Below are 25,325 nucleotides of genomic sequence, written 5' to 3' on the forward strand. Positions count from 1 at the left end.
TCACGTCAGGTACTGCACCACGAGGAACATGACCACGCAGGTGAGCAGCATCCCACCGATCATGAAGTACTTGTCCTGGAAAGCCCTCTTCTCAATGAGCCGCATCACCGTGTTGGACAAGCCCAGCATGTTGGCAATGTCCAGGATCTTCTTCTGAGTCCCCTGCGGCACACAAGAAAAGAAAAGAAAGAAAACAAAGGTCAGCTGTGGGTGAAGGCCATTATGAGCTGGAGCTTTACCAGTGGACGTTTTGTGGTCAGTACCAGAATCAGATTCATCAAGGTACCAGGGCAATACAAGGCGGAAAGAACCATCTTTCCACAAATTGTGCTGGAAAAACTGGCTACATAATATGTTATCAAATAAATATATCATACATTTATACAAATATATTTTGTATATTGCATGTGTATAAAAAACAAGCCTTGATTCACATTATAATAAATAATTTGAGAGATCACACAATTAAACATAAAAGCTAAAATTACAATAAAGCTTTGAAAGAATAAGAGGATATCTAAGAACTGGAAATAATTCAAGTACCCATCGATCAGAGGGTGAATAAATGAATTAAGGTATATCTGCAAAATGAAATACTACTTAGGAATAGAAAGGACCTAATTAGCACACGTAAGCAAACATGAAACAATACGAATAAGTCTCGAACACATCAGAGGAAGGCCACGCACAGAACAGTAGCACGAATGGTTGCACAAAGTTCAATAACAGGCAAAGCTGACTGCAGGTGAGGTAAATCACCACAAGGCTGTCTGGGGGAAACTGGCTCTTTGGAGGTGATGAAACGTCTATAATTTGAAAGGAGTGTGAGTTAAAAAGCTGGATGCTTTTGTCAAAATTCACTAAATTGTACCAATAACATCTATATACCTCATGGGATATAAATTATAGCTCAATAAACAAACTTACAGGTAGCATACTTTTTTTGTGTGTGTGTGGTACCAAGGGGTGGAACCCAGGGGCCTTCTACCTCCAGGCTAAATCCCCAGCCCCATTTTATAATTTCTTTGGAAATAGGGTCTCACTAAGTTGCTGAGAGCCTCACTAAGTAGCTGAAGCTGGCTTCGAACCTGTGCGATCCTCCTGTCTCAGCCTCCCAAGCACTGGGATTACAAGTGTGTGCCACCATGCCTGGCAAATGTAGTATACATTTTAAAGGCCACACTGAAAATTTTTGATTGGTTCTCTAGCTCTGATAATCCTTAATACCAATCTGTTACCTTTTTGGAGGCAAATCTTTGGGGATTCTACTGAATTCAATGTGTGGGTCAAAGTCCGTATTTACAAGAGAGTGTGAAAGATGAAAAGACAGAAACATGATAGACACCAACACAATGATCTAAAGCCCCTTATAGAAATGTCACACCAAAACAAAAGGATGTATTACCCCTAAACCAACAGCCCAAACATTCAGCCTGTCCTTCTTCACTGCTTTCTAATAACATTCTTTTTCCTATAAAATAACAAATATAAATGAATGCAGGGGAAAATCCCAAGTTACTTACCACATGTCAGTCACCCTCTATACTTGGATGGATGGATCTAGTCTACAGCCCCACATCTGCATCCCCGTTCCCTGTGCTGAGGATTGAACCCAGGGATGCTTTACTACTGAGCTATACCCCCAAGCCCTTTTCTTATCTTGAGACAAGTCTTCCTTCTGGCCTGAAGCTTTTGATCCTCCTGCCTCAACCTCCTGAGTTGCTGGGATTACAGTTGTGTGCCACCACGTCTGGCTTCTACATCCATTTTCTTATATCAATACATGTTAGTGAGCAGCTACCAGAAGAGGCCCAGGAAGGGAGAAAGAAGAGGTTATCATGGACAGGGATTCAGAACTGAGACTTGGCCCAAGCGAAGGCTGACTTGCCTCACCAAGAGAGCTCAAGAGCTGGGGTGGCTCAGAGGCAGCTCGCTTACTAGCATGTGTAAGGTTCTAGATTCACTCTCTAGCAGGTAAAACATTTCAAATATGAAAATAAATGGAGACCTCAAGTCAAACTTGTCTGCTGTTAGAGGAAATAAAAATTTTTTTTCATATGGTGACAATGAGACTTGAAAAAGATCTTGCCTAGCTCTAAAAGTACAGGTTATTTTGTCTAAGAAACAAAGAATACTTTTATCATGATGGTGACAGTAAAATATAGCTGCAAAAGATCCTGCTCAGTTGTCAGGACAGATGGTTTCATCAGCGTATAAGGAGCAAAGACTGACCCTGTGAAATCACCTGAAAGTAACCAAAACTTTCAAAAATACACATCTATTTTCAGCCATGAATTGGCCAAGATCAGAGTGCTTCAGCCCAGTTCCTTCACATTATTTCAGTGTTCCTTTCAAATGGTTAAGCAGACAATTTCCTGCGGGAGGTGGGTGAAGCAAACCAAGAGGCAAAACAGGCAGTAGTATGTGTGCAGAGGAACGTGACTTAGAAACGCCAGCACCTGCCTGCACTGTGGAGGCAGAAGGCGCCCGGGCGCCCCGCTGCCGTCAGACGCTAACCCCACTGGCTCTGCATCAGTGTGACGTGAGGTCCTGGCCACCCTTTTTCTGAGATCTGGACAGAGCTGTGGTTCTTCAGAAAAAGGTCAGATGAGGCAACAAATGCTTGTTTAGATGACTGCAGGTGGCTGTTCTGAAAAGGGGCACCCTCCCAGGCCACATGAAGTGCTACAACTGTCAGCAGAGGTGAGTGTCACTGCCGCTTGCCGGATGGCAGGGGCTGTGCAGAATAACCAGAGTCCTGAGGAGGCACAGGCTCAATGTAGTCCAATGTAGTCCAACAAAAACTGAGATAAAGTTCATGCTTCCGAGTGACTGTTTCTCACAGCTCAGTGGCTGGGAGTACTTCATTCCAGGGGCCACACCCTGATAACAGGCAGAGCCCACACCCCATTAGCCATCAGGGCTGACACAGGAAAAGGGCTGAGGCCGAAACATCGCACGAATATCAGAGTCTGTGTAGTGTTTCTGTAAACCACTCCCAGGAGGTCAGGGCAGGGCTTCTAGGAATACCTGCAGCTAAAGAGCTGGAGAGCGCCAACGTGTGCTAAAGAAGCTATTACCTGCAGCCTCAGGTAACCCAAAAACCCCACCCATGGGAACTTGGGGCTGCCACCCTAAAAGGTCTTATGAAGGGAGTACAGAGCTAGACCGTAAGGAAAACCCACCTACAATGCAGCCACCTCTTTACTGTTATAAGAGCAGATTCTTAACAGAATCTCAGAACTTGCAGAAGCAGTCAGTTTCATGTACAGTTAGTAAATGGGGAAGATCTGAATACCAACAAAGGCCACATTGTGGCTTATTTCAGGCACTTACAAAAGGAATTTGAGCTTACGGCAATTCAATTCTGACAAGAAGGATTGCAAACTCAAGGGCTCTGTCTCACCACTACAATATCACAATCTCTGGTGACATGTTATCAACATGTAAAAGCAGGTTCCAAAGAACTGGAAGAGGCCAAAACAAGAGGCCTTCTCCCTCGTCCCCAGCAGGGACCCCACCTTCAAGGTCAGTCTCTGGGCCCTCAGTCCCTCCAGAATACTGTGCCCGCCTCCAATGAGGTCATCCATGCCGTGGTGAATGTTGTGGAGGGAAGAATTAAACTGCAGTGATTCGTCCATTGGTATGGTGGTGTCAGAGTCCTGTGAAAGAAACACGGGCACTTGATTAACTCCGTTTGCCAGTCAGCTCCTGGGTCCTACCACTTTTGGCCAAGGCCAAGCCAGAACAGCCAGAGGAATGGCTGACAAGCCAGAATGAGAGAACCCAGCAGGGATGAAGGAGCCAAGCAAAGGTATGGGGAGGCCTCTGTTCACACAGAAAGGGCGGGCCCGCAGAACCTTGCTCCGAAGAGCCCGCCGTACTCTGATGGGCACTGTAACTTCTGCCTTGCTTTCGCTCCCCTCCAAGATCTCACTGGGCTGCTCTGTAAGACCACTGCTGCAAATGTTTCTTTATTGGCTTCCCCTAAATGCACTAATGCACTACTAGCTGTCTGCTTTTGTTCTAGAGTATTTTATCTACAGCTTATCCCTCTGACTAGACTGAGACTAAGGATCAAGGAGACTGCTTTCTATTGAAGTCCTAATGAGGTTCAGAATGGGAATACTCTCCTGAGCAAGCAAGAAAAGCTAGCTAAAGATATAAAGGGAGAAAGCTGGGCATGGCAGCGCACGCTTGTAATCCTCATGCTTGGCAGGCTGAGACAGGAGGATAGCACGGGTTTGAAGCCAGCCTCAGCTACTAAGTGAGGCTCTCAGCAACTTAGTGAGACCCTGTTTCCAAATAAAATATAAAATAGGTCTGGGAGTATAGCCCGGAGGTAGAAAGCCTCTGGGTTCCACCCCCAGTACCACAAAAAAAAAAAAAAAAAAGAAAAAGAAAAAGAAAAAGAAAGAAAGAAAGAAAGAAAGAAAGAAAGAAAGGGAGAACAAAAGAATATAGGTCATATCCCTTATCTAAAATGCTTGGGACCAAAAGGGCCTCAGATCAGTTTTTCAGATCCTGGAATATTTGCAGACTTTACCAGCTGAGTAGCTGTAATCTATTTGTATTTATTTATTTATTTTTGCATTACTGGGGATGAAACCCAGGAGCATTCTCTGAGCTACAGCCCTAGCCCTATTTTTTATCCTTTATTTTGAAACCTGGTCTCACTGAATTGCAAAGGGCCTCACTAAGTAGCTGAGGCTGTCTGCAAACCACCTCCTGTCCCAGCCTCCCAAATGCTGGTATTACAAGAGTACGCCACCATGCCTGGCATTGAAGCTATAATCTAAAATCCTAAAATCCATGACACATGGATTTTGCAGCATTTCAGAGTTTGTTTTTCAGATTAAGGATGCTCAGCTTGTACTATCACTTTTTTTTTTTTGCAGGTCTGGGGATGGAACCCAGGGGCTTTCGACCTCTGAGCTACACCCCCTGCCCTATTTTTTATTCTTTATTTTGAAACCGGGTCTCACTGAGTTGCAGAGGGCCTCACTAAGTAGCTGAGGCTGTCCGCGAACCACAATCCTCTGGGTCTCAGCCTCCCGAATGCTGGGATTACAAGCGTGCGCTACCACGCCCGGCTTATCAAACACTTTTGACTTTATGTTCATTGCTCACTCAGCTCTTGCTCTACAAGGTCCAACTACAAGGTCTAACTATTCCCATGTTACAGATGAGGATATGGAAACCCAGAGAGATGAAATAACTTGTCCAGGATCACACAGCTGGCAAAAAGTTCTGCAGGGCAGGAATCCTAGTACGCGTGCGAGATCCACTCTCTTTAACTACGCTACAGAAAGGAACACCAAGACTATCCTGGTGGTTCTTTTTTGTGTGTGGGGGGGGTCTAGGGATGGAACCTAGAGGCATCTGACCTCCAAGCTATACCCCCAACCCTATTTTTTATTTTTATTTTGAAACAGGGTCTCACTAAGTTGCAGAGGGCCTCACTAAGTAGCTGAGGCTGTCCGCGAACCACAATCCTCTGGTCTCAACCTCCCAAATGCTGGGATTACAAGCGTGCGCCACGGCATCCTGGGGGTTCTTATTCATACCACAAGTGGACTGTGAGCCAGGCATATGCCAGCTCACAATAATCCCAGTACTTGGGAAGATGAGTCAGGAGTATTGCAGTTCAGGGATACCCTCAGCAATGTAGCAAGGCTTGGTAACCTGGCAAGGCCTTGTTTGAAAACAAAAAAACTACAAAGGGCTGGGGTATAGCTTGGAGGTAGAATGCCCCTAGGTTCAATCCCCAGCACCACCAGCTGTGGCAGTGTTCTCTTCTCCTTCCTGCCTCCTGAGGAGCATAAACTCCTGCCAAGCAGTCTGGTTTTTACCATCTAAACCCATTTCCATTGAGACAAAGAGGTTAAGCCTCCTTTTCTCCAGCCCAAGCTCAGAACTATCTTTCTCATGCAAATTTTCAATCATCCTGCTAACACAGGTGGGCACCGCTCTATGGGAGGAATCATGTTTATTATATCACATACTTAACTCTCAGCTCTGCATACAGCTAATGCTAAGTGGGTAAAAAAACCCAGAGTTTGAAGAGTACAGTGAGACCTCACTTCATTTATTTGACAAGCATTTATTGAATGCCTCCCTACCTGAAAAAGTATAGCTGATAAGCCATTATCTTTCAGGAAAATACATTATAGCTAGATGGTAAAATGACCAGGAAGAAGTTTCATTTAGCAAGCCAGTGTTTATTAAGGGCCTACTATATGCACAGCTTCACATCGGGCTGGCAAGAAACAAAATAATCCTGAGTGATCATCCCTGGCCTAAAAATGCCTGCTGCAACATTAGAGCTATCAAGAGCCTTCAGTGCGTCTTACAGTGTATTACATTTTTGAATTGCTAATCACTGTGACTTGACTGCTTTCTCAGAAGGAAAAAAACTATTTAGGCACATTCTGACACAACTGGGGAAATTGACTATAATGCATGGATGGAACAACGAGAGCTAAACATCTGCCAAGTGGGAAATGATGTGAATTCTAACAACAGGCTTAGAAAGCTGACACTCCTTTAGAAATAAGCCCCTGTGTAAGAAACAAAACATAAAAACCCCAGAGCCACCTCATTTGGTGGAACACTATTATATGGGACCCAGAAAAAGGCCAGTATAGCTGAGCGTGGTGCGCACGCTTGTAATCCCCACGCTTAGGAGGCCAAGACAGGAGAATCGCGTAGGTTTGAAGCCAGCTTCCACTACTTAGTGAGGCTCTCAGCAACTTAGTGAGACCCTGCTTCCAAATAAAATAGAAAATAGGTCTGGGAGTATAGCCGGGAAGTAGAAAGCCTCTGGGTTCTATCCCTAGTACCACCCCCCCAAAAAAAAAGAAAAAAAAAGAAAAAGAAAAAGGCTAGTATATTCATCCTATAACCACGTGAAAGTAAAGGCCTGAGTGAGACTAAAGAGCAGAGACAATAGGGTCTAAAAACCCAAATATGCAAACCAACAGGCCATTTCAAAGAGACTAAAGTCGGGCAGTCCATCTAACACTAAACATCTGTTAACAAATTCCTCCAAATTGCTGCTTAGACTACAGGCAAAAACATTTTAATGCATCTGCCACTGGAACCACACACAGCATAATGGCAATGCCTGGAGGCAGCTTTGAAACGCCGCCTTCTCCACCAATGCTCTGCGCCCTAATCGTCTATCTGATCACAGAAACATTTCGACCATGTGAACTTCCACCTCTGCATAAGACAGTTGAACCAGGCGATTTTCACCTCTGACCATTCCCGCAATTTAACTGCTTCCTCTTCAGGTCTGTTTTGGGAAAAAAAGTCCCTTGTCTAGATCTAGCCTCAGCGGCAGTGTACAAAGCCCTGCCTGTCATTTCCAGTTCGTCTCCCCCTCATCAGTTTGTTTCAGCTAGCCCCCCAAAAAAGAAGCAGCTCGGCGGCCCGTGCTCCGCCTGACAACCTGTCCAGTGCCTGGCTTACGTTTGTGGTGAAGGTGCGAGACAGAAGCTCCTCTCGCTGTCTCTCCTGCTGCTCCCTGGCATAGCGTCGATGCTGGAAGTTTCTGAGAGCTGTCTGCAGATGCTGGACATCATACTTTAACTGGTCAACTCGCCTGGAATTGATGGAGAGAGAGATTAAATTCCAGAAACACACAGCGGCAGTTTTAGGCAGTCAGGCTGTTTCCTTACTTTTCTCCACACCATCCTGTGCCACCCCTGAAATCTGACGTGGGTCACTCATGTTGAAAATAAAGGAGCTCATGATTAAAGTGTGGCTAGCAGACAAGATTCCAGCAGCTTTACTTAAATACCTGCTGGTCTGATTCTGGATGCATGACAGGGAACAGGTGACAGGAAGCAGGTTCAATGACCCCTTCCTGACCTTCTATGGATTTTATCACTCTCCTGGAAGAAGCCCAAGGGCATCTTTGAGGTAAAGCATCAATGAAGTTTCATAAAACTTTTGGGAGCAGGGGCTGGAGGTGGAGTGGTAAGGGTGGTTTCATTTTAATTTCATCATGGAGTATCAAACATTAGATCAGTATTTCATTATAAATAGACTGATTGAAGTAAGAGCATGATTTCACTTCAACCCAAGAAGAACTCAGCGGAACTAAACAGCAGGGCCAAATCCCTGGCAGCAGTAGGCTTCGAGTGGCCAGGAGTCTGGATGGAAAAAACAGAACTGGAGGCAGAATCTCAGAATGACACCAAAGAGGCCTGGGCCACAAACCTCACGGGCTTTAGCTTTGAGAGGTTATCATACTGACAAAACTGCGCCCTCCAGGGGACTTTATCATCTTGGCTCTTCAATATACATGTGGATTTTCCAAATATTCTACAGCCTCCGTGGGAGAAAGGTTTGCCCTGATGAACGTGGGGACCGAGGCCGTGTGGAGGTCAGCACTCACAGTTTGGCATTTTGCCTTTTGTTAGGGGGCTCCTTGCTGGACAAAATCTCCAGACGTTCTAGGCGACTGAATATCTGGTCTATGCTTGCTTGGATTTCATTTTCTACTACTGCACAAAAGAGGAAAAAAAATTGCTAGAAAAAATAGTGACTTTAAATTAGAATAATAAAACACTTTTCTTATAGTCAATAAAATAGTGTTATTTCAAAAGGAGAAAAATGTATACACAAATGAATAATGGAACACACACACACACGCATAAATTGTTCATGCCATAACATGTCATTTTTGTTTAAAAGCTGAAAGGAGCCTGGCGTGGTGGCGCACGCTTGTAATCCCCACACTTGGGAGGCAGAGACAGGAGGATCGCGCAGGTTCGAAGCCAGCTGTGCACGCTGGCTTAGGAGACCCTGTTTCCAAATAAAAAAAATGTAAAAATAGGTCTGGGAGTGTAGCCCGGAGGTAGAAGGGCTTCCAGGAACCCAGTACCACCAAAAATAAATAAATAAGTAAATAAGTAAGTAAATAAAAGCTGAAATTAAATCTATAGAAAAAAACTTTTTTTCTTTGGGTACTGGGGGTAGAATCCAGGGGCCTTCTACCTCTGGGCTATACCCCAGCCCTATTTTATAATTTATTTGGAAACAGGTCCTCACTAAGTTGCTGAGAGCCTCACTAAGTAGCTGAGGCTGGCTTCAAACCTGTGCGATCCTCCTGTCTCAGCCTCCCAAGTGCTGGGATTACAAGCATGTGCCACCATGCCCAACTAGAAAAAAACTTTTTATCTTTAGAAAACAAAATGAACATTAAAAGATTGCCCAAAATGGTATTTTAAGCTAAATTTTCTTATATTGGTTTCCTTTCCTTTGAGATTGTTCTCAGGGATTATAAATACTGAGTAAAAAGAATGTCAACTGAATTTCCTATAATAATGAGGTTAAAAAACATCCACAAAGGAAAGAAAAATTAGTATGGACGCATACAGGGAAGAGCTGTGTATGACTCTCTCTTAAGAATGGGTGGGTTGGACTACTTTGGAGTCCCCAAAATAGACCAAGTATCAATAGGAAAGGCCTAGGACAGAATCCACAGAGGTAAAAAGATATGAAAAATACAATCATTTTCCTACTTTGATAAGAGAGTCAAAATGACCTCTTTTCCATTACTAATCATGTAACAATGAGATTGTTGGGAAGGCAAACAAAGCCCAAGGAACAGAAACTGAACTGTGTGCCGAAGGCACCAGTTACTCCTTGCCCCACGAGAAGTGCCAGTGGTGGCACCCCCATTCCTCAGCCTTCCTGCCTGCAGCGAACACAGGCTGTTCAGATCAGCATGCTGTAGGCCGTATTGCCACAAGAACACATGCTTCTGGAGCTATAGAGGGGCAGGAGGAGAGGGGCCAGGGTTTGGTGAGAGACAGGTGAGAAGCCTGGGAGCACTCAGCCTGCAGCTGGCCTGGAAAAAGGGCTGTCTTTTGGAACAGAGGAAAAGCCAACAACCGAAACCCATCACGCTTCCAAAAGACACAACGGTGTGGGAACTACACTAATTAATATTGCTGTTCATTTCTCAATAATCCTCCTTAAAAGCCGGAGTTCTCAGTTCAGAAGAAATGGCCAGTTCCAGTTAAACATCTCTGAATTTTTATGGACTGCATTCCTCTAAGGACTAGGTAATTAGATTAAGACAGATGGGGGGAAAAACTCCCATTCCCATAGGGCCATGTCAGGTTGAGTGGAGGGGTAATGGGGGATAAGACTTGTGGGATTCCAAAGGGCACAATCAGGGAAATCTGTGACTTTGCCATAGGGTTTTTCTGTCCACCCTAACAACAAAACTCATTCCACGCTGAATCATTAAGCCCCGAGGCAGAATGCAGTCAGGAAACCCAGCCCATTAGCACCGTGTCATCAGAGAAAGGACTCTAGTCTCCACAGTTAATTACTCACAGTGCACAGACTGCTTGTCTGCCGTCTCCAGGCGTCCCATGTGAGACTGGATCTCGTGGACCTGCCTATCAAAGGAAGAGGAAGGAAATGAGTGAGACAGGAATAATCAACAGCACTTCAATGAAGAAATAATTTTTTTTCTGATGCCAACATGTAACTGATTTATACAGACAGCACTGCTGAACTGTAAAATTTCTACGTGGTACTTTAGGCCACACATTTTGGCATACTTTCTAATATCCAAACACTAATAATAATCCTGAGAGGTTCATTTAGGGACTGATTACTGTATCCAAGGCACTCCTAAGTCAATAACCCTGTGTGGAAAGCATGATAGCATCATCCTCACTTTATAAATAAGACAACTAAAACCCAGAAAGGTTACATAACTTGTTCAAGGTCACACAGCAAGTGATAAACTTTAACTGAGATCCAGCCAATCCTACTTTCTGTTCTCTGACCCAATGTGCTGAGCACTGGTTTGTACTAGCAAGAGTCAAAGGGCAAGGGAGATAGAATCCTCATCCTTGAGAAACAATGTAATTAGGAATGACAGGCCAGAGACATGAAAAAGCCCTGAGAAGATTTACAAGAAAACCAACACACATAAGTGTAAACAAATAGAAAGCTGAGGAGCTATGCCCAGCAGTGCAGCAAAAGCAAGCCAATACAAGGGCTGGCCGAGAAAGTGCATGCTGGGAAGTTGTGGATGGAGGGAGTCCTGAGTGCTGCTTTAAAGACAGGAGACGTGATTTAGCAAAGGAAGACAGGAAGAAAAGGAGAGGCACGCAAGGCCTGCCATGTGGATTACAAGTGGGCTGGCCTGCAGGGAGGAGAGTTGGTCCACAGGAGAGGGGGATGAGGTGAGGAGTGGAGGAAACTATTCAGAGGCCCCAGAGATAGGATCTCCTGTTTACTAAACATCTTTTCTGGCAAATGGAGGGGGCAGCAGTCCCAACACTCTGGAGGCTTTCCAAGGTCCCCCTCAGAGTCTTTCTTAGTGATCCTTGATTGCTGCTTACACCAGCCCCCAAAACTACTTCCTCGTGCTTACAGACTCTCCACACTGGAGCCTGTGTGAAAGCCTCATCCTCAGCCCTGGAGAGAAAGCTCAGTAACCCTCCTCCAGGTGAGCACTCAGGACCATGACCCCCAAATCTACCAGCGCCAGCCAAAAACCCAAATTTGGTTTCAGCTTGTTTCAAGTCTTTTACAGGGTTTCCTTGTGGCTTCTACATATGACCTAGAACACCCAACAAAGCTAAGCCAGCTATCTAAGAATTTCCAAAGTGCTCCTAGGCAAGAACTCGTGGCTCTGAGAAGCAACCAGAAATCACTGAGGCTCTACAAACAGACAGCTGCTTCAGTAAGTTAAGTTCAGGATGTTCTGGAATGGGGACAGTGGAGGTATGGAGGCTAATGCAAGAATGCAGCTTGAGGTAAATACCATGTGGAACATCTGGAGCAGGGTACCCATGGACACGGCCATAGAAGATGGGGGCCAACAAAGAGCCAAGGCAGCTCTGAATACAAATGTGAAGGGCTAAATTGTCCCATCTGCTATCAAGACTCATTACAAAGCCATAATAATTAAAATATGGTAGCATGCAGAGGTACATGGACAAAGATAGACACACCCAAACTGAGCCACAAAGAAAGAATAGAGCCCAGAAGCAGTCCCATATATTTGGGAACTTGGTGACATAAAACAGTTGAAAAAGAATGGACAATGATGAATGTTGACAGCTCTTTTTGTTACCCATATGAAAAAAGATACTTCATAAAACACATTCATATTCATATCCTCCTTCCTTCCCTCCCTCCCTCCCTCCCTTTCTCTCTCCCTCCCTCCTTCTCGTCTCAGTTTGGTTTAAAACCTAAAGGTAAAAAAGGCTCCCAATCTTTCTAAAGAAAATACAAGTGTGCAAATATGACCTTGGAATTTTTTTTACATTAAAAGCAAAATCAACCCAAACCTAAAAAACCACAAAGAACTAATAAAAGCCTTCTTTACAACAAAGGAACAATTAAAAATAAAGAAAAGATGGTACAGACTGGAAAGATAACTAGCAGATAGCAAAATACTGGTATCTAGAATATATAGACCCACTACAGATCAAGAGGAAAAAGCAAAACAAAACAATTTTTCTTAAAAGGGCAAATGACAGGAAAGGAACTCGCAATGGCCAATAGGTACATAGAGATGCTCAATTTTACTAGTAACTCAGGAAAATGCAAGTTAAAGGGAACGCTCTCTTCAGATTGACAAATAGCTTAGCTGAGAACACACAGACATGGATGTGGGGAAACTAGAACCAGGTCCACGGCTGATACCTAGGGATCGATATGCATCTTATCATGCCCCCTGTACGCCAGTTCTAGCAATATATCCTAGGGAGATCCTGGCACATATTGAGGATGCATATATAACAGGGATGTTTATTAAAGGATGATAATTCTAAAATCCAAAAAGTTCTATAAAACCAACTTTTGGCAATAGCAAACTAATTAGGTGGTGAAAACTGATCAGACATGAATCTATGGTCTTCACTTATTCTACAAAGTATGAAATTTTATTGTAGTTTTCATGCATGTTAGGGATGTTATATAATATAGGAAATATGTACCATGTCCCTAAAAGCTGAAAGAATCTGAATGGTTTTTTTCTTTGTTTTGTTTTGTTTTGTACTAGGGATGGAACCCAGGGGCATTCTACATCTGAGTTACACCCCCAGCCTATTTTTTATTCTTTATTTGGAAACAGGGTCTCACTGAGTTGCAAAGGGCCTTATTAAGTAGCTGAGGCTGTCCTCAAATGGTGATCCTCCTGTCTCAGCATCCCAAGTACTGGGATTACAAGCATGTGCCACCATGACCAGCTTCAGATTTGATTTTGATTGAAGAAATAAAATTTTAGGTAGAAAGGAAACTCATTGGGAAAGGAAGGAAGATAGGATTTTAAAATCTGAAATCTTCAGTTAACAGAACTTGGTTATTTTTTAAGGCAGGCCCACATTTTTAAATGTGGTGATGCACACTTGTAATCCCAGCATTTGGGAGGCTGAGACAGGAGGATTGTGGTTCGAGGACAGCCTCAGCTATTTAGTGAGCTCTTTGCAACTCAGTGAGACCTTGTTTCAAAATAAAGAATAAAAATATAGGGCTGGGGTAGCTCAAAGTTAGAATGACCCTGGGTACCATCCCCAGTACCTCCCCCCCAAAAAAGAAGGCAGGCCTACATTTTTAAATTTAAAAAGTATGGGTCAGGAAATTCCTGAGAAAACCTGAGAGCTTCACCCTTTGTCAAAGTCCCATTCCCCTCTAGGAAGATTCCCAAAAAGTCACACTTTTTGTTAACAAGGCCCACACCCCACAGCCCTATCTCCAGGCTCCTGCTGCCCCTGACTTCCTGTCTCCTGTCTCCGGGCTCAGAGGAATTATCACCTTTTGTGACCCAGAAAACTTCAAGAGAAGAGGCTGCCATCCACTCTCCCTTCTACTCCTCAGCCAGCCCCTTTCTATATACCCCATAAAGAGGGACTGAAAAAGACCCCAAGGCCGCTCTTGTGCTTTCTTGAGGTGGTCCACATTTCCCCCTTAACATGTATCCTTACTTTGGTTATATTAAAACCTCTGCCTGGCACATGTTGAAATTCTTTTCGCCACAGAAGTCAAGAACCCAAAGACGTTATCGAGCTGTTCATAACATTCTTTGGCGCCCAACGTGGGGCTTCAGAAAAAAAAAAAACCCAGCAGTGGTAAGTCTAATGAAAATGTCTGGGTTGTCTCTATCCCTGTTCTTAAATGTTCTATTTGTGTGTGCATATGTTATATATGTATGTATATGTGTGTGTAAGACCCCTGTCCTTCACTTCCATGGACCAAAAGAGCATAATCTTGGCCTGCTCTTTGGCCATGGCTCCCCACTTGTGAGTGGAGGGAAGATTCCCCATGCTGCGCGGATCAAATGGCAGGAGGGTAAAAGCTAACGCTGTCCTTACAGGCTCCCAGAGTCTCTGAACTCGAAGCCGCGTAGGAGCTCAAAATGGCCCTAGCTTTCCTTTCTCTTTCCCTTTTCTTCACCCATTTGCACTTAACCCTCTTCATCCCTGTCTGTTCCCCCCCTCCCCATCCTTCTCTTTCTTTCCCTCCCTGGCCAACCCTGTTTCCCCTTAAGAAACGAGGGACTGAAAGCATCGAAGACAGGGGCTTACTCTCTTAGGCTAAACGCTAGTTCTTAGGTTGCTCATCAGAGAAACACAAAAAGGACTGGTCCCCAGCATTTCAAGTAGCCCAAAGGACTGACTGATTTATCCAAGCCACGAACATGAGGGAGCCAACTCCAGCGGGAGAGGCAGAATAGCTAGCTTTGAAAAACTAGCAAACTTATTCCAACCAAAACATTTTAGGGGCCAACTTATTAGTCTTTTGTTGTTAAGTGTGAGCGCTAAATCATCCTGTCTCATTGCTCTAGCTAAGCTGTCCGACCACATAGTGACAGAGGGAAGGGACACTTTCGGAACCTGGTCTTATGTTATTAGCTTTTTCTTTCTCGCTCCCCCTTTAAAAAAGAAAAAAGCTGCGACCTACCTTGCTTATACTGTTTAATTAAAAGAAAACAGTGCAACCTCCTGTAGACAGAAACTGTTTGCTTAAAATAGATTTTGTCTTAATCTCTTGATGTTTAATTTTGTTTTTATCTGGGAAATGTCCTCAAGGTTGCAAAAGAGAGCTTTGCAAGTTATATAAAAAAAATTGTTCACTTTGTCATAAATTGTATGCTTGTATGCTTTAGTTGCAGGTATGAGATTTAAAAAAATTTTTTTTTAACTGGGGATGGAACTCAGGGGCATGCTACCTCTGAGCTACACCTCCAGCCCTATTTTTTAGTCTTTATTTTGAAATAGGGTCTAACTAAGTAGCAGAGGCTGTCTGCAAACAGTGATCCTCTTGTCTCAGCCTCCCAAGTGCTGGGATTACAAGTGGGTGCCACCACGCCCGGCTGAGGTTATAAATTTTAAGAATAAAATTACTGGAAGAGATACGGAATATACTGTTTTTGAAAACTGTGTTGTCTTGTTTTGCCTTAGAATTGGGTAATAAGTCCCTGCTTCCTCAGAGATACCAAAGGACTCCTGGAGAGAGGGAAACAAACTTGGAGCCTGGGGCCTGCTATTACTGCAAAAAGCCTGGGCACTGGATCAGGGACTGCCCTAAAGGGATCCATCTATATGGGGTTATGCCCCCTCTGCAAAGAGGAAAAACCTCAGACGCAAGATTGCCTTCATCTCTAAAGGGAAGTGAGGCCATCTGCTCCCATCATGGCTGCCCCTGAGGACTGAGGATGCCTGAAGCTCGGCAAGGCCTCCTCTGATCAGCCCTCTAACCAGCATGATATCAGAACAGAGGAGCCTCGGGTAACTCTTGATGTGGCAGGTAAAGATACAAATTTTCTTTTACATACAGGGGCTCAGTGCTCTGTTCTGCTTGCCTCTTTGGAGCCTCTTTCTAAAGAGACGTGTGTTGTAACGGGTTGATGGCACTCCCAAGGCCAAAAAATTCATGATGCCTTTGATTTGTAGATTTGGAGAGCTATTTTTTACCCAAGCCTTCCTGGTTCTCTCAGAGTGTCCCACTCCTTTTTTAGGAAGATTTTTTTTTAGCTTATCTGCGAGCAACTCTTAGTTTGGCAGCAAGACATGCTCCCCCATTCTTAGGTACATTAATAAAAGGGCCAATAAAAGGCAAAAATATACCTGAGGATATTTTATGTTGAGTAGACCCAGTGGTCTGGAATATTGAAGTCCCAGGAAGGACAATTAATGCTTAGCCTGTTTCTATTTCCTCTTAAGGCAGAGGCACACTTCAGCCTCTTAATAAGTTTCTTAAATATGGTCTTCTAGTTCTCTGCTCCTCTCCATGTAACACATCAATTCTCCTGCTGTTAAAACCTAGTTAAGATCTGAGGGCAGCTGTAGATCTGCTAAATCCTGTGGTTCCTAATCCACATGCTATTTTGACTCAGATACCAAGTGGATCTAAATGGTTTACTGTTCTAGACATTAATGTATTAATAGATATTAATAGAATAGATGTATTCTTTTGCATACCATTACACCTGGACTTGCAGTACCTGCTTCTGAGTGGATTGATCCTGACAGCATGGAAACTGCCCAGTACACTTGGACAGTACTGCCTCAGGGTTTTAGAGACAGCCCTCATCTGTTTGGAAATGCTTTGGCAAAGGAAGTAAGACCTGCTTCAGTATGTAGAAGATGTCTTCATAGGCAGATGTACTAAACAGGACTCTGATGGCAATACTGTAAAAATACTTACTCATCTGGGAGCTGCAGGATACCGAGTGTCTTCAGAAAAGGCTCAGATTTTGCAACAAAGAGCAAACTATTTGGGCTATATCTTAACGCTGGGGCGAGCAAATTCTCACCACCGAGAGAAAAGAAAGGCAACCCTAAACCAAAAGGCAGCTTAGAGCATTCCTGGGTATGGCTGGATTTTGTAGATTCCCAACTTTGGGAGCTTATAGCTAAATCACTTTATGAGGCCACCCAAGGGCCCCATCATGAGCCCCTGGAGTAGCAGGGAGAACAGCAAGAAGCCTTCCTAAAACTTAGGACCTCAATGCTGTCTGGCCCAGTCCTGGGAATCCCTGACTTAAGCCATTTACACTCTATGTAGCAGAAAGACAAGGTGTAGCACTGGGAGTCCTCATTCAAAAACTAGGAGATATCCCAAGACCTGTGGCTTATTTTTTCTAAGCAATTAGATTCAGTATCACAAGGGTGACCTGGTTGTCTGTCGGCTATGGCTGCCACAGCAATCCTAGTGGGAGAAAGTACTAAATTAACTTTAGGACACTCACTAGAAGTCCAAAACTTCCACCAGGTGCAGAGTGTTCTTGACATTAAAGGACATCAATGGCTAACTGGAGGATGGCTAACTAAATATCAAGCCCTCTTGTTAGAATTCCCAGATATTATTCTCAAGGTCTGCCAAAACTTGAATCCAGCAACTTTACTTCCCATCCTAGGAGAAAAGGATGATTTAGTCCACTCTTGTGTAGAGACTATAGAACAAACATATGCTAGTCAGCCTGGTCTGAGTGATCAGCCTTTAATTAATCCTGATATGAAATGATTTACTGATGGGAGGACCTTCATGAGTGAGGGAACTCGGAAATCAGGCTACACAGTAGTAAGCCTTCAGGACGTAAGAGAAGCAAAGCACTCCCTCCAAATAGCTCAGCACAAAGAACTGAAATAATCGCTGCTCTGCAGTTGGGAAAAGACAAATTAATATATTTACAGACTCTAAGTACGCTTTCCTAGTTCTCCAAGCACACAATGCCATGGGGACTTTTTTTTTTTCTTGGTGGTACTGGGGGTGGAACCCAGAGGCTTTCTACCTCCAGGCTATACTCCCAGACCTATTTTATATTTTATTTGGAAACAGGGTCTCACTAAGTTGCTGAGAGCCTCACTCAATAGCTGAGGCTGGCTTCGAACCGTGCGATCCTCCTGTCTCAGCCTCTCAAGCGCGGGGATTACAAGCCTGCGCCACTACGCTCAGCACCCGTGGTGACTTTTAACAAGAAAAAATTCCCCTCTCAAGCATGGTCCTGAAATCCTCTCCCCTCTGGAGGTGATGCGGTTCTGTCAGGTGTCCGTAATTCACATAAGAGGACAACTAAAGGATGGTTCCTCCATAGATAAAGCTGCTGAACAAGCAGCTTGCCAGAGCATTTCAGAAATGCTTTAATCCCTCTTACTCCACACTTAAGTGCAAGCCCATCCTATACAGAAACTGAAAAAAAAAAAAAAGTGCAAGTCGGCATGGGTACAAACTCACTGGACATGGCTAATGGACCAGGGAAACATACTGTAAAGTCTGCTACTCCAGGCTGATCAATGGCAATTTATTAAAGGACTTTATGACTCATGCCATCTGGGGACAGGGCGCTGACCACTCTGGTTGCCCATGCCTTTGAAGGCAAAGGCCTTGAGACTACCATTCAACAGGTCACAAGGGTTTGCCCCCTTTGCCTCCATAATAATCCAGGAGGGAGCCAGGCCACTACCGTTGCTTAATACAACAATGAGGCACATTCCACGGGGAAGACTGGCAAATGGACTTTACCCAGATGCTCTATGCCAAGGATATAAATACCACCTGGTTTTTGCTGGTACATTTTCTGGGTGGGTAGAAGCATAACCTACTTGAACTGAAGAGGCCCAAGAGATTATTAAGGCATTATTAAAAGAAATTATTCCTAGATTTGGGCTCCCCAGGTCACTTCAAAGTGACAATGGCCCTTCGTTCATCTCAAAGGTAACACAAGAGGTGTCACGGGCTCTGAGCATAATCTACTATCTCCACAGCTCCTGGCACCCCCCAATTGTCAGGAAAGGTGGAAAGGGCTAATTCGCAAATCAAAACCACCTTGGGAAAGCTATGCCAAGAGATTTCAGAGCCCTGGTTACGCTTACTGCCACTGCTCTATCAGGATTAGAATTGCTCCTAAGACCTCTCTTCAACCGAGTCCTTGTGAGTTACTGTATGGAGGCCTTTTCTAACTTCGGATCTTGTCACTGACCCTAGACTAGAGGAAATGATTTGATATGTAATTAACTTGGGAATGCTTTACTGGAAGATGGGAATAAGATCCTTCCAACGCCTGATAATTTGACCTATATGGCAAAAGTACAACCAGGTGACTATGCCTTACTCAAAACCTGGAAAAAGAACTTACCCTTAGGCCAGCTTCTCCCAAAGTGGAAGGGTCCTTTCCAAGTTCTTCTTGCCACCCCACAGCTATATTACAGGACACACTTCCTGGATTCATATGTCTAGAATTCATAGGTCCCTCTTGAGACTTTACAGAACAAAGGCTCTGAAGACAGAAATAAATCCCTGGACACTGTTAATACCCATGAACACTACTCCTGTGAGCCTTTGGAAGATTTAAAAGTATTATTCAAAATAACCAAGAAGATTGAATAAATAAAATAAAATAAAATAATAAAATAAAAATAAAATAAATAAAAAAGACTGAGTCAGAATAAATCTTATTTTGTGATTTTTTTGTGTGTGTGATTATGTCTAGCCAGACTGGAAAATATCAACATATTTGTCACCTAATTCTTATATCATTCTTCCAGGGAAGAGCAAACTTTTTCCTGAACTGGACACTACAACAGGACATTCATAAAGATTTGTGTTGGGTTTGTGGGCTATTACCCACTTCCACTACATCCTGACTGCCTTGGTAGATACCCCCTTTACAAAAAATGACTGGCTAACATCTTGGTGGAATAAAAATTTTATTTTCTTGGCCAGTATACTCTGCACCAGCATACTCTTCTGTTGTTTACTTTGCTGTTGTTTAGGGCTAATCTCTCCCATGTTTATGCCTTCCGTTCCGGAACATGAGAGGATAATGATTCAACAACCAACAAAGGACCTGACCTTCCCATGTCTTCTTTAGATCAGTTAGGACGAGACTTTCGGTCCCTGGACAGGCAGGGTCAAAAATCCCTTTTCAGCTAAAAAGAAATTACAGAAGTCTGACCTTCGCCCTTTGGCAACCTTATGATTAAGGGCCCAAAAATCTTGGAGTGGGGAGGAATGATAAGGTAGAATAGAAGAAATAAAATTTTAGGTAGGAAGGAGATGCATTGGGAAGGGAAGAAAAATGGGGTCTTAATATGTGAAATCTTAAGCCAGGCGTGGTGGCACATACTTGTAATCCCAGTACTTGGGAGGCTGATACAGGAGGATTGCAGATTGGAAGCCAGCCTCAACAATTTAGCGAAGCTTTCTGGAATTTAGTAAGACCTTGTTTCCAAATAATAAAATCGAGCTGGAGGTTTAGCTCAGAGTGTAAAATGCCCCTGGATTCAATCCCCAATGCTATTAATAATAATAATAATAATAATAGTAATAATCAATAATCAATATTTGAAATCTTCAGTTAACAGAGCTTGGTTATTCTTAAGAAGACAGGCCCACATTTTTAAATTTAAAAAGTGTGGGTCAGGAAATTCCTGAGACCATTAAAACCTGAGAGCTTCACCCTTTGTCAAAGTCCCATTCCCCTTCAGGAAGATTCCCAAAAAGTCACACTTTTTGTTAACAGGGCCCCACACCCAGCAGCCCTATCTCCAGGTTCCTGCTGCTCCTGGCTTCCTGTCTCCTGACTCCTGGCCCAAAGGAATTATCACTTTTTGTGAATCAGAAAGCTTCAAAGAGAAGAGGCTGCCATCCATTCTCCCTTCTACCCCTCAGCCAGTCCCTTTCTAGATACCCTATAAAGAGGGATTGTAAAAGATCCCAAGGCCTCTCCCATATTAAAACCTCTGTTGACATTCTTTTCGTCACAGAAGCCAAGAACCCAAAGAAGTCATCATGCTGTTCATGACAGTTTGTTCCTAAGCATTTTGGATAAAGGACTGTGAAACTATATAGCAAGCAAACACGTAATGACCCAAGAGTTCATCACCAAAGAAATCATTAATTCAGCAATTTAACAATCTATACAGCAGTTAAAACAAAAGAGGTCTGAGGTCTATTTGAGTCAGCATGAACAATAAGTCTTGAAGATATGGCTATCTATATGTTTCTGGGGGACTACTGGGGATTGAACCCAGGGGGTTGTGTACTACAACCCCCGCTTTTTTTATTTTTTTAATTTAATTTATTTATTTATTTATTTAATTTTTTTTGGTTGTACTGGGGTTCCTGGAAGCCCTTCTACCTCCGGGCTACACTCCCAGACCTATTTTTACATTTTTATTTGGAAACAGGGTCTCCTAAGCCAGAGCGCGCGGCTGGCTTTGAACCTGTGCTATCCTCCTGTCTCTGCCTCCCAAGCGCGGGGATTACAGGCGTGCGCCACCACACCTGGCTTATTTTTTAAATTTTGAAACAGGGCCTCACTAAGTTGCTGCTGCTGGCCTTGAACTTGAGATCCTCCTGTCTCAGTCTCCCAAGTACTAGGATCACAGGAGTGCGACACCCTTGGCAATATGACATTATTAAATGAAAATAAAAAGTACATCAGTATCTTTTCTGACAAATTAAAAAACACACAGAGCAGTAGTGTATATTGCTTGTGGATATAAATAAAAGAATAAATTTGTGGGCAAGAGGGTGATTGAGGGAAGAGAATATGTATGGATGTTTTTAATTCAATTTGTTTCTAAATCAATAATGTGAAGCGCATGTATTATGACATATTATGAATCATGACATATAGACTGTTATTCTCTATTTTTATGTTTGAAATATTTCATAAGTAAAAATAATAGTCTTTTTCAGATGTTAAGCGTCGATGGTTAATAAAGACCACCATCCATCCATTCACTCGTTCATTCAACAAATATGTAGGATAAACAATCCAATGGTCCATGGGTGAGTGAGAAATGAAACCACAGGTGTGTGTTCAGTGGGAAGGAGTGATAACCGAGGATACGATGGCAAATTTATGTAGATTTCAAGAGTTACCGGTAGATTCTCATGCGTGACACCTTATCATATGACTTGACAATACTACAGATTGAGGGGTTCATGGCAGGCTAAACAACGATACCTAAGGAACACTCGGAAAGAATTCTAGTGTATCATCACGGCTGCCTTTGACTTTGTCAAAGTTTTTAAAAAGTCGACTTATGCTCATGAAGTTCAAATATGGCTCTGTGCCATATAGAGTGGTTATGATGTTCATTTAGGCTAATAGAGTAAAATGACATTTGTCAGGGACGAGGAGCTGGTGATACATGAATGATACACAAGTATGATCTGGGAGCATAAACATGAGTAAAAAGAAGTTTTAGCCCTCGTTAGCATGAGGTAACTACGGGCTTAGGTGATAATAGAACCAAACAACTAGCAGGAAGTAAGAAAGGGGCAATGATGCTATTCTTTTACAGAAGATATAGGAAGAGCTTTAAATAGAACATGAAACTACCCATCCACCTATACCACACGTAGCCACCTTGTATGCATGCTGCCTCTGGCCACCAGGAGCAGGAAACAGGACTTAGGAGTTAAAAGGCCTGAATTAAAGGTCTAATTCCACTATGTACAAGCTGAGGGGCACTGAACAAATCTTTAATTCCTTGGGGCCTCAGTTGTAACTATAAAATAGGGATACTAAAAATAACAATTACTTAAAGGATATGGAACCCAATGCAGTATGAAAATTCTATGTAGCCTACACAGCCTTACATATGCCTGTGGTTATTTTTACTTTGCTTGAAAGTAGTGGGACCAGGCGTAGTAGCCCACACTTGTAATCCCAGCATTCCGGAGGCTGAGACAGGAGGACTGCAGTTCACAGACAGTCTCAGCTACTTAGTGAAGCCCTCTGCAACTCAGTGAAACTGTTTCAACATAAAGAATAAAAAATAGGGCTGGGGATGTAGCTTGGAGGTAGAATGCCCCTGAGTTCCATCCCCAGTACCCGCCCCCCCCCCAAAAAATGTAGTGGGAACCACGTGGTCATTTTCAACTCAGCGACTTTGCCTTCATATCTAGCCTTTACCTCCTGAGAAGGCAACAACTGAAAAAACTGGCTTTGAAATAATAGTTCTTAAACCAAGCTGCTCATCAAAATTTCCTGGAGAGCTTGTTCACTGCAGAGCTTCTGGTGCCTCAGACCCACTGAACCACAATGTCTGTAGAGACAGGGGGCAGATATTGGACTAAGCAGGGGATAAATGCAGGCACCTTTAACAATCATCAGGATCTCAAAAATAAAAGTCCAGCCACTAGTTCCTATATAAAGTTTACCTTAATAAAATATTACTTTTTAATTGGTACTGGGTATGGAACCCAGGGGCATTCTACCTCTGAGCTACACCCTCAGCCCTATGTTTTATCCTTTATTTTGAAACAGGGGCTCATTAGTTGCCGAGGGCCTAAGTAGCTGAGGTTGGCCGCGAACCTTCCCAAACCTCCTGTCTCAGCCTCCCAAGTACTGGCATTACAAGCATGTGCCATCATGCCCGGCTATGAAATATTACTTAAATGTAAAATATTTATTCTGCTTTAAACATTTTTATACATCTCTTGTTCAGGTAGTTTAGATGTTTTCAAGATATATAACTTTAAAGTGCTAATTTAATTCCAGTGTAAAGGACATGGTAAGAGATAACCAGGAACTGGGTTCAAAGTTCTAGTAAAATTAATATATTCAACTGAACTGTTGTGCCAACTCAGCAACTAATGGATTAACTTCAAGGAACTACTAATTCCACTGAGCCTTGCTACTGTAAAAGATGTCTTTTCTTTGTAATATAAACATAACTTTGTTTCATTCCTTTCCCAAATGACTCAAGAAACTAGTTTTTTTTAAGTCCCTGACTACAATTTTTATGTAAGAATAAGGGTTCCCAGTGGAAAAGCAAATCACAAAGTAGTTTTTTGTGTTTTCACCCAACCAACTCCAACAATTCATCACCCAAGTAAAAAGCAAGAAACCCATAAGCTTAGAAAATCAAAGACTAAGAAAATCACCATCACCTTATTCCAAATGTTCCAAAGCACTTCTTTTGTTATGAATTCACTGGGGAGACTGGGTACTTATTTTATTTCCGGTCCCAGGGAGTGTGATTTTAAGTGTTATTTTTTTTTAAAATCATACTCAAACTACAGCATAAGTTTGAAAGTTCTTAAAATAGGATAGGTGTAAGTATATAGCTTTAAAAACTGAAAATAGGGACCAAAATAGATACTTTAACATTTGTAACAGCATTATTCTTAAGCACCAAAGGGAGGAACTAATTCACACTTCCATCAACAGATGAATGGATAACAAAATGTGATCTAGGATATAAAATGGAATATTATTCAGTCATAAAAAGAATGAAATTCTGATACATGCTACAACATAGATGAACTCTGAAAACACTATACTAACAGAAATAAGCCAGACACAGAAGGATAAATATTGCATGACTTTGCTTGCATGGAGGTATCTAGAATAGGTAAATTCAGTGACAAAATATAGACAAAAGTTATCCAGGGGCGCTTTGCTTAGTTATAGAGTTTCTGCTTGGGATGATATAAAGTTCTGGAAATGTATAGTGGTGGTGGAAGATATGACTGTACTTAAAGTCAAGGAATGGTACACTTAAAATGATTAAAATGCTAAACTTTATATTATGTAATTATAAAATAAATCATAATTATTTCCCAAAAATATAAGATTAAGTACAGTCTCCTATTACCATACCTAAATACATATTTCAGAATTTTCCAAAAATGCAGGACAATATGAATAAAGAACACATCAGGAAATTGTAGTTAGGAGAAGCTAAGACAATATTTGATCTCCTTAAAGATAACGTGTAACCAGATATGATTAACAATAATAGTGAATGCTACCTGTGTGGCAATTCCTTTGGCCCATAAAAACACGGCCTTTGGTAGGTATCAAATCAAAATAAAAACAGATTTCATACGTCCCTTGACTCTACACCTAAACAGTGCACTTCCATGGACAGGAGCTGCCTCTCCTACTTCGTATTTCCCCACCAGCTCTACCTCCCCAGACCACCGAGTTGTCAGGTGCTGGACAAAGTACTCTAGCTTGCAAGTGTTACTTTCCCTTCACCTAGTCTTCCCAGGTAGGGAGCCACTGCTTGCAGATGGCAGGAGCCTTACGGCCCAACGTCCTGGGACCCCGGGCCTGACTCTCCGTCCACTGTTGACCTGGGTATCCCGCCAAGGATTCAGACCTTACGAGCGGCCCCGGCGGAAGGGCTCGGTCTCCACACTGGCGGCCACCTGAGACCCCAGCCCCAGGGATGGCCTCGCCTGGCCTAGCCTCGACCCGCTCCCCGAAGCTGCCCTCACTTGTGCGTTTGTTGGTACAGCGGTTCCATGTCGCCGGCAGCCCCGGCGCCGGCTCTGGCTTCCTCGGAACACGTCCTCACAGCCCCGCTTCCGGC

General features: G+C 43.1%; 1 protein-coding gene across 4 annotated transcripts; it reads right to left on the reverse strand.

The window, feature by feature from the left end:
- Positions 1-25,325, reverse strand: GOSR2 (golgi SNAP receptor complex member 2; the record flags this gene model as incomplete). 4 transcript variants are annotated; one of them, XM_080713642.1, is made up of 6 exons in its annotated part: positions 1-162; positions 3,522-3,662; positions 7,474-7,606; positions 8,405-8,513; positions 10,357-10,421; positions 25,231-25,325. In XM_080713642.1, 6 exons carry the CDS (start codon positions 25,257-25,259, stop codon positions 1-3), a joined length of 639 nt encoding a protein of 212 aa, XP_080569768.1. The 4 variants fall into 4 exon arrangements, with proteins under 4 accessions (XP_080569768.1, XP_080569766.1, XP_080569767.1 ...); XM_080713640.1 differs by having other exon boundaries at positions 8,405-8,510; positions 25,231-25,259; XM_080713641.1 differs by lacking the exon at positions 3,522-3,662 and having other exon boundaries at positions 25,231-25,259.

Source organism: Muscardinus avellanarius, assembly GCF_963383645.1.
Source record: "Muscardinus avellanarius genome assembly, chromosome: 16".
In the NCBI taxonomy this organism is placed as follows: Eukaryota; Metazoa; Chordata; class Mammalia; order Rodentia; family Gliridae; genus Muscardinus; species Muscardinus avellanarius.